This window comes from Gymnoscopelus microlampas (genome assembly GCF_963454915.1).
Source record: "Gymnoscopelus microlampas genome assembly, chromosome: 19".
NCBI classification, from domain to species: Eukaryota; Metazoa; Chordata; class Actinopteri; order Myctophiformes; family Myctophidae; genus Gymnoscopelus; species Gymnoscopelus microlampas.
Window position 1 is genome coordinate 40,041,133 of NC_139956.1, and position 14,402 is coordinate 40,055,534.

Below are 14,402 nucleotides of genomic sequence, written 5' to 3' on the forward strand. Positions count from 1 at the left end.
ATTAGCGCTGACGTTTGTGATCTTTTTTGCAATGACGCTTGTTTGCATAGAAATTAAATACGTGCAGGTACCCGGGGGTCCCCAGCAAAACTAGTTAATATAGCGTCACAATCATTTTATCCACTTCAACCATAGACTTTGGCTATTCAAAAAATGAATAGATATACAAGTTCATAGCACGTCATATCGTGCTGCGCTATGAGTTTGTACAATATTATTTTTTAAATGTGTTTTAAAATATTTTTAAAAATTGGAAGGTGTTTAATCTTCTCTTCTGGGGGTCCCTGGAAGAAAATATTTTCAGATGGGAGTCCATGGCCAAATACATAACAATGTGGGGGTCCTTGCCATGAAAACGTTGGAGAACCACTGGTTTAGCAGCACAAAAGCCACATAACCCCTTTGTGAGTGAAATTGGGGCCTTACGGGTTCAGTTATCACTCAGGACTTTTCTCAGCCGTGAATTCTACCAATCTGCAGCAACTATTTGTTTGGTGAGTTTGGTGCATTGTTGATGTGGTGAGTTCCTTCAGCAGCAGCAGTCATGATGACACAGACACATTTTGGCTGGCCTTTGTCAGTGTTTGCTGTTTACTCACGGTCAGATTTCACTTCAGCATGTGGTGACGCTTTAGCTTGGGCTGATTGAGAAGCTGCCGCCATAGATAGATAGATAGATAGATATCTAGATAGATAGATAGATAGATGAATCAGCAGTATTCTGCATTGGTTTGCAGTTGATGCCAGAACAGATGCAGCTGGTCAGGATGCTTTCAGTGGTACCTCTGTAGACTGTGTTTTTCAGTCGCCTGAGATGATGACAATGTGTCGTAGCTGTGACTTTCTCGCCACTTTGTCGGTGTGTACATACCATGTGAGTTTCTCAGTGATGTGAACGCCACGGAATGTGAAGTTCCTGACCCTCTCCACTATGGCACCATTGATGTAGATCATCACCTCTCTCCTGTGGACCGTCTCATCATCATTAGAGATCAGGCCTATCACTGTCATGTCGTCAGCTTACTTGACTTCACTAATTGGAGCTGTGCATGGCCACACAGTCATGGGTGTTGTTCAGGGAGTATAGCGAAGGGGGCTCGGAACGCAGCGCTGGGGGGCTCCTGTGTTGAGGGTTATTGGGCAGAGGTGTTGGAGCCCATCCTCATTCCTCACCTCCTGGAGTTGTTTTGACAGAAAGTCCAGCATTCCGCCGCACAGGCTGGGGTTGAGTCCTAGGTTTCTGAGCTTGGTGTCAATTCCGGAGGGGATTATGGTGTTTAAACGCTGTTCAGAGCTATAATCTCTGAACAGCATTCTCACATGTTTTTCTCCAGGTAGGATTCACCAGTCATTTAAACCAGTTAGTTACCTTACTTTTTTCAGCACTGGAATTATTGTAGATGATTTCAAAGGGTACTCTATCGTCAATGAGCGACTGGTTGAATATTCAGAAAACTCAGAACTTCAGATTCAGCAATAGCTGGATTTACGACCCTCTGTCTGTCCAGCTTGAGCTGTCTGGGGTGTCCTCTTAGCAGTAAACAAAAACAGCTCTTTATAAAAAAATAATTGTAGTAGTTATTAACAAATGTAATGTGTTCTTGAACATAGGAAGGAAGTCAGTCATTTACATTTATTTCATATCACATACCATTATGCAAACCTGAAAGCTTCAGCAGCAAAACAAATACAAAAATAAAACATAAAATGTATTAAAAATTCAAAAACTAAAAGATACTGTGACATATCTATTACATTATGTCTCATTTGGGAAAAGGTTTCTGCCCGATCAGACTGCCATTCACTTCTATGATATTAAAATTATAACAAAATAGAGAGAGAGAATAGAATCAAATAAAATGCATGCGGGTACTTCCTTGACCTACTGGCAGTGAAATGTGGCACTGATTGTTCTGGTGGTTTTGCGAGATAAGCCTGGACAAACAGACACACAGGTAGACTCATTTCTAGATGTCCCGCCTCCTACAGAGCCTATAAACGTTTTTCATTTTCAAAATGTGGTGCCTTCTTAATTTATGCTTTGTGGTAGAACAGTGTTGCTTTACAAAAAATACTGTGGGCATTTAGCAGGTGCTCTTATTTAGAGAGACAAATACGTGATCAAAGTAAGCAAAGAATGAACCCTAGTCAATAAACAAGGTACATAGGTCAATAGTCAACATACATAGAGTGCAAAGATAACAAATGTAGTGCCTCACAGAAACGAGATAAAAGCCAGGTAAACATCAAACCTAGCATCTGTCTAAACATATACAACATCTAAAATATTGTTTCTTGGCCAAGACAAAACAGATCTAAATAACGAAAACATGTGAACGAGTAACTAACATACTGTATTTCTACGTGATAAAATAGCATCTATCGAAAAGGTGACAAGGGAAGAAGACACGAGTACTAGGTGGTGAGGTGGAGTCTGAAGAGGTGAGTCTGAAGAGGAGGAAAACTGGCAGTGAGTGTGCAGTTCTGACTGTAAGGGGGAGTTTATTCCAGTTTGGGGAGTCATTTCTTTACACATCAGTCAGACTCCAATCACTGCAAATAACATTGCGTCACATGAGGAGGAAACTCGAGTAACATCAAGTATAAAGCCGAGTGTTGTTGATGGACGATCTGTTGATAATCAAAATGGCAATGAATGACGCACATACGCGTACACCCCGGATGTTCCCTGTTGTGGACCATGAGTTTCTGCACAGTCAGCAGGGCGCGTTGCAATGGACCAGCTGATCCTCATGGTGCATGTGGTTCACCACTTGCTTTCCGCCCAGGTGCTCGATCGCTGGTTTGCCATATGGATTGAGGCACACAGACTAGCCAATGTCTGGGGCTGCCACCACGATGACCTGTGTGGGTCATCTGACACCTCCAACAGCTTGGTTTCTTGAGACGTTCATAGTTCACCCCAGAACTTTCCGGGCTTGTGCACTCCAATCCAGATTGCCAGACTTGAGCTTAGAACTGTATTCAAAGGAGTTAAGGTCAAGCGTGCCATCTCAGTTGTGTGGCCTTGTGGTTAGAGTTTATATAAGGATTGGGAAGTTGGGATTCAATCCTGGCATACTAAAGACTATCAAAATGTTACCAAATGCCTCCCTGCTTGCCACTCAACATCAAGGGTTTGATTGGGGGTATGGCCCTATGACATAGCAGCGCCATGTCCCGATGGTGTACTTGAACCATTGGTTCCGAAGGCTACTTATCTTCTCTGGGAGAATCTTTTATTGCTTGCTTCTCCCAGACGCTTCTGCACAAACTTGACATTTTCGGTCAGTTCCTGCCTGGTATACTTCTGCAAAATGACCTGCACCCTGCACTTGATCATGGCCTGGGCATACTCCTGGCTCGTCTCCTCTCCAGACTTATCCAGGAGGTTTCGGAAGGCGGACATAATTATGCGTTTCACTTTATCATTGTCAGTCTCCTTGAGGATGTTGGCCAATCCTGGCACGATGTCGTAACCTTTCAGCTGCTCACAGATTTGGGTGTTGAAGGCCAGGAGCCAAATGCTGAAGATCATCTGGTACTGAAGCTGGGTGCCGCAATTGCTGCTCAGAACTGCCTTAATGCATTGTATGCCTCCAGCCTCAAGCCAGGCAATGCGATACTCATTAACCTTGAGCATCAGGTGGAGGCACCCGACTGCACATTGGACGTAAAGAGAGCCTTCACCTGTTTCTGGATCTGGAGCTATGTTCTCTGATCCGAGTTGAGTCTTCAGCCAACTGAAGTAGTCGTCGAGGTTGCCTCCCTGCATTGTCTCACGTCCCCAGGCTGACAGTTTAGCGATGATCCTTGCGGCCATGTGGACAGTGAACGGGTCCTGGTGCTTCAGCATGGGAAGAAAGTAGGACCATGCGATGTTCCCAGTCTCTTTGGCGCAGTCAATGAAGATGTTTACCCTCTCTTGCTTATCCTCATCCAGAGCGTCATCGATCATAGTCAGGATGTACCGGACGGTCTTCTCATCAGAGATATGTGTAACCAGGTTCAAAAACGTCTCCACACACTTTTGTCCTTCGTCGTTCAGAATTTCCTGTTGCACCTCAGGCTGAGCATCGTCGAACCTCTTAATGAACTCAAAGTCCTCCGCAGAAATCGTGTTACCCTTGTAGGAATACCAGTAGATATCAATGGTTCGAACCTCGCCTACCTCTGCGGCAATGCTGTTTGAGGAAGCTGCGGCGGCCACAGCATCACGAACGTCCATTTTTGAATGTGTAAACTAGCAGAACGTGTCCTGAATGTCACGCCACCCACTTCCCTGAGTGACCAGACTGGAATTGTTCAAGGTTGGAAGGCTTCTTTATCTGCCCGTAGGAAACTTTATCTTGGACATAGACATACCTACGTTAAAAAATACTTACAACTAGAAAAGTGCGCCTAGTCGAGTGTATATCTCCGCCAGGGAATCTGGCGTCATCAGTATAGTGGCATATTAATGTCCAAATATGGAGTTCAACCATAGACCATAAAACATACGGACAGCGTTACGCCCATAGACTCTATACAGACCGTAAATGAAGCCTATTTTTCAGTCATTTGTCATAAGTTATAAAAAGGTAGCCACTCAAAGTTTCAAAGTTTCAAGTTTATTTCGCCATTTGTATTAAAATTTACATTAAAATACACTGGAATGTTTTGTTCACAAGCTGCACGTAGTAATAAATAGAAGAAAAAAACAAATAAGACATTACAGGTTTGGACATCAGCATGTCGCCTCAGTGCAACGGTTGTCAAGGAACAACATGTAAGAAAAAGAAAACTAGTCAGATATGACTGTTCATAGGATAAAAGGAAGTACAAAGTGAAAAGACCAAAATAAAGTGCGAGAATAGCAGCGTAGCCTGCTTTAGGCAAGGGATGAATAAGTTACTTCTTCTCATTTAGGAAACAAACTGCCTCTGGATAAAAGCTGTTCACTAACCTACTTGTACGAACCCTGTGTTTTGATTTCTTATCAGGGCAGCGCTCCCATCGGTAGCGTCTGCCAGAAGGTAGCAGGGTTATCAGACCGTTGCCAGGATGGCTGGGGTCTCTGATTACTTTCAGGGCCCTGTCACAACACCTTTGCCTGTATATGTCTGCCACTGAGGGCAGGTCAACACCGATGATCCTCTTGGCAGTTCGAACTACCCTGTTAATTAGTGTGCGATCCTCATCAGAACAGCTTCCGTACCAGGTCGCTATATTTGCGGTGAGGAGACTCTCCACAGTAGATCTATAGAAGTTAGTCTGGGTCTTGGTGGATACACCAGCCTTTTTTAGGCATCTCAAAAAGTAGAGACGTTGTTGTGCCTTTTTTACAATAGATGTGCAGTTCAGGTGCCATTTAAGGTCCTTGGAGATGTGCACTCCTAAGTATTTGAAACTGTCAACAATTTCTACTTCAGCACCATTTATGAAGATAGGAGTGGGTGCTTCTCTGTTTAGTCTGAAGTCAACTATGACTTCTTTAGTCTTGGACACATTTAGCTCAAGATTGTTGTTTCTGCACCATACTGTTAAGTCTACCACTTCTTGACGGTAGGCAGATTCATCATTATTCTTAATTTTCCCAATCACACAGGTGTCATCCGCAAATTTGAGGTTGGTTCCACTCTTTGCTACAAAGTCATGGGTGTACAGAAGATAAAGATAAGAACTAAGAACGCAGCCTTGGGGGGCACCAACATTTGTTATGATTTTGGAGGAGGTAAAACTTCCTATTCTCACAACCTGTTCCCTCCCCACCAAGAAGTCCAGGATCCAATCACAGATTGAGGAGGGTAGGCCCAGTTCTCTCAGTTTGACAATAAGTTTGCTTGGCACAATTGTATTGAATGCAGAGCTAAAATCAATAAAAAGCATTCTGCAGTATACATTGAGTAAGTCGACATGTTCTAACACAGTGTGCAGAGCAATGGAAATAGCATCTTCAACAGACCTATTCGAGCGATATGCAAACTGATAAGGATCAAAAGAGTGAGGAATCACAGATTGAATGTGCTTTAATACCAGCCTCTCTAGGCATTTCATTAAAACAGACGTTAAAGCCACTGGGCGGTAATCGTTCAGACAGTCAATTTTAGATTTCTTTGGGACAGGAACAATGATTGATTTCTTAAAGCACTGAGGGACAATGGAGGACTTAAGGGACAGGTTAAACACTTCACAAAAAACAGGAGCCAGCTCACGAGAGCATAATTTTATGGCTCGGGATGATATCCCATCTGGCCCTGCTGCTTTGCGCACATTCACTCTGTCAAAGACCCTCCTTACTTCAGATTCTGAAACCACCAAGTCGGTTACAACATTGCTGTTGTTTAAATAATCATTTACATTAGAGCTGTTGCCAGTGAAAACAGTGTTGTTGTCAAAATGATCATAATTTGAAACTGCCGGATTAGCGCTCGCTTCAAAGTGGGCAAAGAACGAGTTCAAGTCCTTTGGTAGGGTACAGTCAGTTGTAGTGGCCATGCTGTTGTTAGTCTTATAGCCTGTGAGGGGCTGGAGCCCTTGCCATACACTCCGAGAGTCAGAGATCATACTCTCCAATTTGGAGCTGTATCGACGCTTGGCATCTCTGATAGACTTTTCCAGGTCATAGCGTGCCTTTTTATACTGTCCGGGGTCGCCGGACGTAAAAGCAGTAGAGCGAGCTTTCAGCTTGCTCCTGACGTCACTGTTCAGCCACGGCTTTTCATTCGGGAAAAAACGCACAGTTTTTGTTGGGATGCATAAGTCAGTACAGAAGTTGATGTAGCTTGTGACGGCACTTACATGTTCATGGAGATCAGCAGAGGAGTCCCTGAATACGTTCCAGTCAGTTGCAAGGAAGCACCCCTGCAGCTGTGCTGTCGAATCGTCAGTCCAGCGCTGAACGGTGCGGACTGTGGACGGTTCGCTCCTAATGCGCTGTGTGTAGACAGGCAACAGGAGGACTGAAGAATGGTCAGACTTGCCGAAGTGCGGTCTGGACAGAGAACGATATGCCCCTTTGATTGTTGAATAACAATGATCCAATATTTTGCTGCCTCGGGTGGCACACTTAACATGTTGATAGTATTTAGGCAGGACTTTTTTCAGCTTACAGCCGACACATTAGCTGCCAAAGACGTATATATACGTCTTTTAATTATCAGCTGTTGTTTTTGTTTTTTTTGCATTTTTTTATAATTTCAACCCTTGTCGAATTATGAACAGATTAGGAGCTAAAAATGTTCGAAGATTTGCTGCTCCATTCACTTCAATGTTAAAATTCAAACGGACAAACAATTCACTTTGTTTTTTGGTTTAAAACTACTGCTTTTGAGCTATATTGAAACATCAACCAAACATGTCAACAAGGTCAAAATGACCTCGTTGACATTTGTGAAACCACACCTGAATCTCATCTGTGATTAGAAACCATCTGGGGATCAATCATACTGGAGGAAAAAAATCTGTGGCTACGCGAACAGGTACCAAAATCATGGCAAAACCCTGGCAGAGGCTACAGACTGTTCTGAAAAAACTCTGGCAGGCAATGTGTTAAAATCGCCTGCCACCACTGTGACAGTGTCAGGATGGGCGTTCTCGTGTTTTGTTATCACGTTATACAGCTCATTCAGAGCAGCAGGCTCACTTGCCTGTGGATGAATATAAACTGCCGTCATAATCACGGAGGTAAACTCGCGCGGCAGATAGAATGGGCGACATTTAATAGTTAGTTGCTCCAGGTCCTGTGAGCAGCTCGAGGAGAGCACCTCCACATCGGTGCACCATAAGTTGTTTATTAGAAAACATACTCCTCCTCCTTTAGTTTTGCTGGTGGCTTCTCTCGTCCTGTCATTGCGGAAAACAGTGAAACCTGATGGTTGCACCGCCGAGTCGGAAGTGCTGGCTGTTAGCCAGGTTTCTGTGAAGCTGTAAGAGCAACATTCTCTCATTTCCCGACGAGAGGAGATGCCACACAAAAGATCATCCATCTTGTTACGTAGAGATTGCACATTAGCCAGAAAGATGCTCGGTAGAGGTGGTTTAGACGGATGCCGGCAAAGTTTTGCCAATACTCCCCCTCGTCTCCCCCTCTTCCTCAAGCGCTGGCGTGTTTCAAACACGGGTGGATGGTAGAAAAAGTTTGGGCTCGTCCTGATCGTTGCAATGCTGCTGGTTCGCAGACTTAAAAGTTCCTGGCGGCTATAGACAACAGTTTCAGCTGAGGCCGGTGCATACTGCGCACATAATAGAACAAACAGACTACATAACAATAAAAACGACAGCGCTGCTTGTGAGACGTCGCCCTGGCATGGCGCCATCTTGGAGCATGTCACTCCCCTCCTACAACACACCCTACTTTATCATCGATTTTAAAATAAAAGGGATAATAATTTACCAAAACACATATCATGGTGATTGAAAGAAGACTTTAAAATAGCAACTGGAAGCATAGTATTTATGGCAATGTTTATTAAGGTAATAAAATCAAGTGTAAAGTTTGGCAAAAACCCATCCGCTTGAATGGAGCCTACTTGCTTCTGACACCAGCAGGGGTGAAACAGCGAGACTACAGGCCATTCATAAGAAATGTCACTTCCTATACAGCCTCAATTTAGAACTCGGAAGCTAGACCCATGGGACGACAGTGTCTCTGTCATGCTTTAATAGGTGGTTTAAACAAAGAACACAACTGAAGAGCTCTGTGCCTCTGTCTGTAATACCAATGTGAGCTAGTGACTCAGCACACCCTGAGTGACTGGCTCTGTAACTCAGGGTTTGCTGACTCTATCATTCAGTGTTTGCTGACTTAATCATTCAGGGTACACTGACTCTGTGAGTCAGGATGTGCTGACCAGGGTTGCCATGTCTGCTTATTATAAGCGACTTTGGGCTCGTTCGTCTGTAAACTTGCTTGTAAATATTGGTTGTTGCGTTTTTTTGGTCTTGTTTCTAAAGTGTAGTTGCTTATTTGGGCTTGTTTCCTAATGAATGATTTGATTTGATTTGATTTTATTCGATAATTTCTGGTACAAATTACAGTACAGTATATATATCAGGATATCACAAAAAGTCCAAGGACTTATTTCCGTTGAGGTCCCACATAAGTGATTACATCATGTTTTCTACCTATCAACACATTTGTCATTTTACCTTAACTAAAATAAAATCATTGCAACAAGCACTCAACAACATAGACATTCTTCAATAACCAATAAAATAAATAAATAAATAGAACATTACATTTATCACATCCAATACCAGTCATACAACAAACCACAAAAGACCAATGCTGACCCTGACTCTAAATTAACTTGCCCATCAGCCAATGTTTCAACGTCTTTTTAAAACTGTTTAGTGACTGTGCAAATTTTATTTCGTGTGGGATTTTATTCCACTCCTCCGCCCCTGTGTATTGGAATGAGCTTTTTCCTACCTTGTTTTTTGATTTTGGTGGTTTAAGATCTGCTACACTGGCCCTTGTATTCACGCTATGGTAATCACTAACGCTCTGAAAATAACTTTTAAAATAATTTGGACATTGGTCTTTTAAAATGTTATAGACCATTATAAGTCTCAGTTGTTTTATTCTGTCTTCTACGGGGAGCCAATTTAATCCTTTAAACTGGTTTTGGCCAATGTGGCTTCTTGGGGAGAGATAAAGGACTACCCTCATTAATTTATTTTGTGCCGTCTGTAGTTTGTCTTTTGTTTTTTAGATATGCCACTATACCATGTTAGGCAGGTGTAATCAAAATGGCATTGGACTAATGCTGATGCCAGTGTCCTCATGGTGGATTTATCAAGGAATTTGGCTATCCTAGCTAGGAACTTGGTCCTTGCATGGATCTTTCCAATAACTGAAAGAGCCATTGACTCACCACTTATATTCTGTTCCAATATACAGCCCAGATAGGTAACTGACGTTTTCTCTTGTAATTGTACTCCGTTACATCTGACTGAAAAGTTGGACACCTCCCTTAACTTGTGCTTTGATGCAAAGACGATACATTCCGATTTACCTAAGTGCAGGGATAACTTGTTATCACTTAACCATCTGTTTACTTTTTTTAACTTGTTTTCAAGCGAGAGACTGACTGCTTCAAGGCACTCTCCTATCACCAGTAATGCGGAATCATCAGCATACAAAAATAAAGGACATGAGCAGGCTGCCTCCATGTCGTTAATGTACAACAAAAATAATAAAGGACCTATTATGCTTCCTTGAGGAACTCCGCAGGTGAGTTTTTTTGGCTCGGAGAGCAAACCCCCTGTTTCGACCAATTGAAATCTATCTGAAAGATAAGACTGTATCAATGACAGCGCCTCCCTTTTAAAACCTATGGCCTTTAATTTATATAATAAAATCTGGTGATTCACTGTGTCAAAGGCCTTCTGGAGGTCAAGCATGGCCATTCCACAGTACCTGCCTCCGTCAACTTCCTTTTTGATCAGGTCGGTCAGGTATAATAGACAGGACTCAGTAGAGTGCGACTGTCTAAATCCGGACTGTAAATCATAAAAAATATTAAGCTGGTTAACATAACTTAAAATTTGCTCATGAATAACTCTTTCAAATATTTTACTAACAATGCTTAAAATAGATACTGGCCTGTAATTACTTACTTCATCCCTCCTGCCTTTTTTATATAGGGCATTGACTCTAGCCTTTTTAAAGTCGTGTGGCACCTTTGCTTATGGGAGATTGAGAGATTTATAATGTGTGTTACATATGGAGCTATCACCTCTGCTGCATCCTGCAAATATTTTGCAGGGATGTTGTCTAAGCCAGTGGCTTTATCAGTATTTAGTCCTCTAAGTATCTTTACAATTGATTCCTCTGATATTTGTGAAAAAGAGAACTGTTCTTTCCCAATCCCTTTGGCCTCATAATAATTATTGACTTGTGATTCACCATATTCACCAGTACTGACAGGAAGTTTCTGGACTAAGTCATTTGCAATAGTGGTGAAAAACTCATTAAAGTTCTCTGCAACACTAGCCTTATCAAAGGTTAAGGACCCATTTACCATAAGACCCTTATCATTTTTTGTTTTGGGCTTTCCTGTGGTCCCTAATGACTTCAGGGTTGCCCAAAGCTTTTTAGAGTTACTTTTATGTTCATCAATTTTATACTTAAAAAAATGTCTCTTGGCTTCATCTACCATTCTTTGTACTTTATTTCTAAGATTTTTATATTTACTATATAGATCTGTTACCTTGGTTCTCTTAAAGTCCTTCAATACTTTATCTCTTAAGTAGATAGTATCTAAAATGGCTTTATTTATCCATGGCTCTGTTCTTTGTTTTATTCTAACCTTCTTAATTGGAGCGATTTTATCTAAAACATTAAGAAATGTACTCTGAAAGTGCGACCCTGCGGCTTCGGATACCACCACGCTTCCCCCTTTTCCTCGGCTTAAGCTCCGACGGTAGAGCCACGGCAGGCTTGATGTTGCTCCACAGAGAAGCCCGGTGTAGCAGGAGTTCATCCCGGCTGTAGGTGAGTAGCCCATTGCCGGCGTCGGGCTGGAGTGCGATACTATCGCAAATCAGCCATAGGATTGCGAGGAAAACAGCGATCGCCTTGTAGCTTGTTGTCATGGCTAATCAGTCTGATTTAGCCCACATATAACATTTAGACGTTAAGACAAGACACATAACATAGGGTACAGTCAGTGTTGTCGCAGTAGAGCTCTGCCGTGACCGCTCACCGCAGAGCATGCGCCAGATTAATTCAGGATACCTCGAGACCAGTCTGTTCTTTTGAGCATTTCTATGAAACTATCTTTATTATACTTGCTGCGTGATCTACACGTAATGGTTTTGTGGCTGTTTATGGTGGACCTCCTTATTTTCCTCGCACAGAAGGTAATAAAATGGTCACTTATTCCATATACAATTACACCACTTTGAGAAATGTTGTTTTTATCAGAAACCATTATTAAATCTAATACAGTCTGACTATGCTCTGTGATTCTTGTGGGTTCTGTTATCAACTGGACCAGGCCATTTGTTTTTAAAAATTGTACCAGTGCATTATAATGCTGCCCTTTTACATTTAAAATGTCAACATTTATGTCTCCCATTAATATTAATTCCTTACTTAAAATATCCAGGTTGTTGGCCAATACATTTTCCAAGGATTCAATACAATTTCTCTGCTCCGGGGGTCTATATAGTGCCCCAATTAAAATAGGCTTGCTTTTGATAGGAAGGATATCTAGCCAAACTGCTTCAATGTTATCGACATTTAATTCTGTTCTAACATTAAAATTTAAATCAGACCTTACATATATACATACACCACCCCCCTGTCTATTTCTGTCCTTGCGGATTATTACAAAATTATCTATTTCTACTTCAGTGTCACTAATAGAAGGATCTAACCATGTTTCTGTGAAGCATAGAATACTAATCTTCCCTTTGTTTGCAAGAACACGTATTTGACTCATCTTCGGATATAAACTACGAACATTTAGGTGGAGACAGTGAAGGCCTTTACATGAAAACACCTGTGTCTCTTCCCCCTCTGTGTCCCGGTTGAAAGAGGGACTGGCTAAGGTGTCGTGGGGTAGGGGAACAGGAGACACTGGGGCAGGGGGACAGACAGGGGCTGAGACAAGGAGGGACAGGGGATGTAATACCAAAATAGGGGTAGAGGGGTCACTATTGGGTCCTGTCCTCCTGGCCCATCATGAGCTATGTAGCTGGGATTTGATGTTACATGCAAGTAAACTAATCCCCTTGTTATTTAGATGGAGGTTGTCTGGCTTGTACAGGTCTCTTCTGGTCCAGAAGGAGTCGAAGTTGCTTATGAATCCATGACCCGTTGCTGGACAAAAACTAGTGAGCCAACAGTGCAAAGCATAGAGGCGGCTGAAATTTTCACTATTTTTCCTAAGTGTGGGAATTGGGCCAGAAAATATTCCGTTTTTTCCCAAGCTCTCAATTGTTGCTAATAATAATTCTATATCATGGTGAAGCTTGGTAGATTGTCTGAGCCTAATATCGTTGGTTCCTGCGTGAATAATGATGGTGTGAGCAGTTGGGTGGTGATTGATGAGAGATGGAATAAGCTCATGCAGGTCCATAACTTTTGCACCGGATAAACAATATGTTATTCCATTCGGGAGCTCTAAAAACCTTACCAATGAGTCTCCTATCAGTAGGAACTGAGGTTCCTTACAGCCTCCGTTGTACACGGCCAGTTTAGCCGGTGCACCGCTGAGACGGACCGGGTTGACTGTAGCACCATCCGTCATAACAGACAAAGCTGGAGCAGAGGCAGGCGAAGCACTCGCGCTATGCTGGGCAGGTGAAACTCCAGTTTCTCTGGTTGCTGACTTGGAGGGTGTGGATGCCGGTGGATGGAACCTGGGGCGTTTGCTATCGGGTGAAGCGGGGATGGAGGTCGTTGAGGCTAAAAAGGAGTTTCCTGAAGTATCTGAGTCAGGAATTGGACGCTTCCCGGCGCGTTGCGCTGATGGCATGCTATCCGCTACTTCAGCTAGCTCGGTGAGTGGCCCGAAGGAGTTGGTGAGAGGCAGGACATCGACCGAGACGCCTGGATCAAAAAGTGGAAGGGGGGCCCGTCTACGACCTCTCTTTACAACTGTGGACCAAGCTTCAACGGCGTTTGGGATCGAGGCCGCGCCGTCAGCGTGGACGTCCAGGTCGGAGGGTCCCAGGGCAGCTAGGCGGTCGCTGAGCTGCAGGCGTCGGCGCTGGAGATCATTCATCAGACTCTCAATGTTTTGGAGTTCAGCCTTCAAACTCGCTAGCTCCGCTGCAGCCATGGTAGGTTCAGGCTTTCCAGTGGAAGATCCACGGCTAAGGATAGCAGCCATGGTTGTCTCAGTCTCTCTAGTGGATAAACCACGACTGAGAAGGGAGTCCGGAGGTGGCAGGGCCGACCTAGTCGCCAGGCTAAAGACGAGCCTTGCTAGGCCGGCAGCAGTTAACTTTAAACTCTGTAATCTGTGATCTTGGTAGAGTGGAGCAATAGGAGTCTTTAAAACAGGTAAGTGCCCTGAATTAAAAGTTTTAAAATATGTAGTATAGGCTCAGTATGTTGAAAACTCACTCCTGTCTCTCCTGAGAGGTGTCGACACCTGACAGAGGTGATCACCGGGATTAGGTGAGAAGTTCAGTCTGCCGGGAGAGACTCCTTATTTGTCACTCTCTCCATGTACTTACATACATACAAGAATGAAATATTGTTCCCCCTCAGTCACTAGCAGTGTAACATAAAACATCAAGCCTATCTAAAAACATAAAAGACCCAGACTAAAACAGCATACAACCATAAAAACAGCATAAACAAACATTTAAAAAACCCAATATGTATTGACGTGCAATTCATCTAGATAAAAGCTACCAACACAGCACGTCAGTAGGTATGGTAGGTAAAGTGCCATGGTGCA

At 43.1% G+C, this 14,402-nt stretch overlaps 1 protein-coding gene across 1 annotated transcript; it reads right to left on the reverse strand.

Annotated features, from left to right (window-relative positions):
- Positions 1-3,217: 3,217 nt before the first annotated feature.
- LOC311034524 (V-type proton ATPase subunit H-like) lies at positions 3,218-4,228 on the reverse strand (the record flags this gene model as incomplete). Its single annotated transcript, XM_084042403.1, has 1 exon — positions 3,218-4,228. The coding sequence occupies one exon, from the start codon at positions 4,226-4,228 to the stop codon at positions 3,218-3,220; it is 1,011 nt and encodes a 336-aa protein (XP_083898529.1).
- Between the last annotated feature and the right edge of the window lie 10,174 nt (positions 4,229-14,402).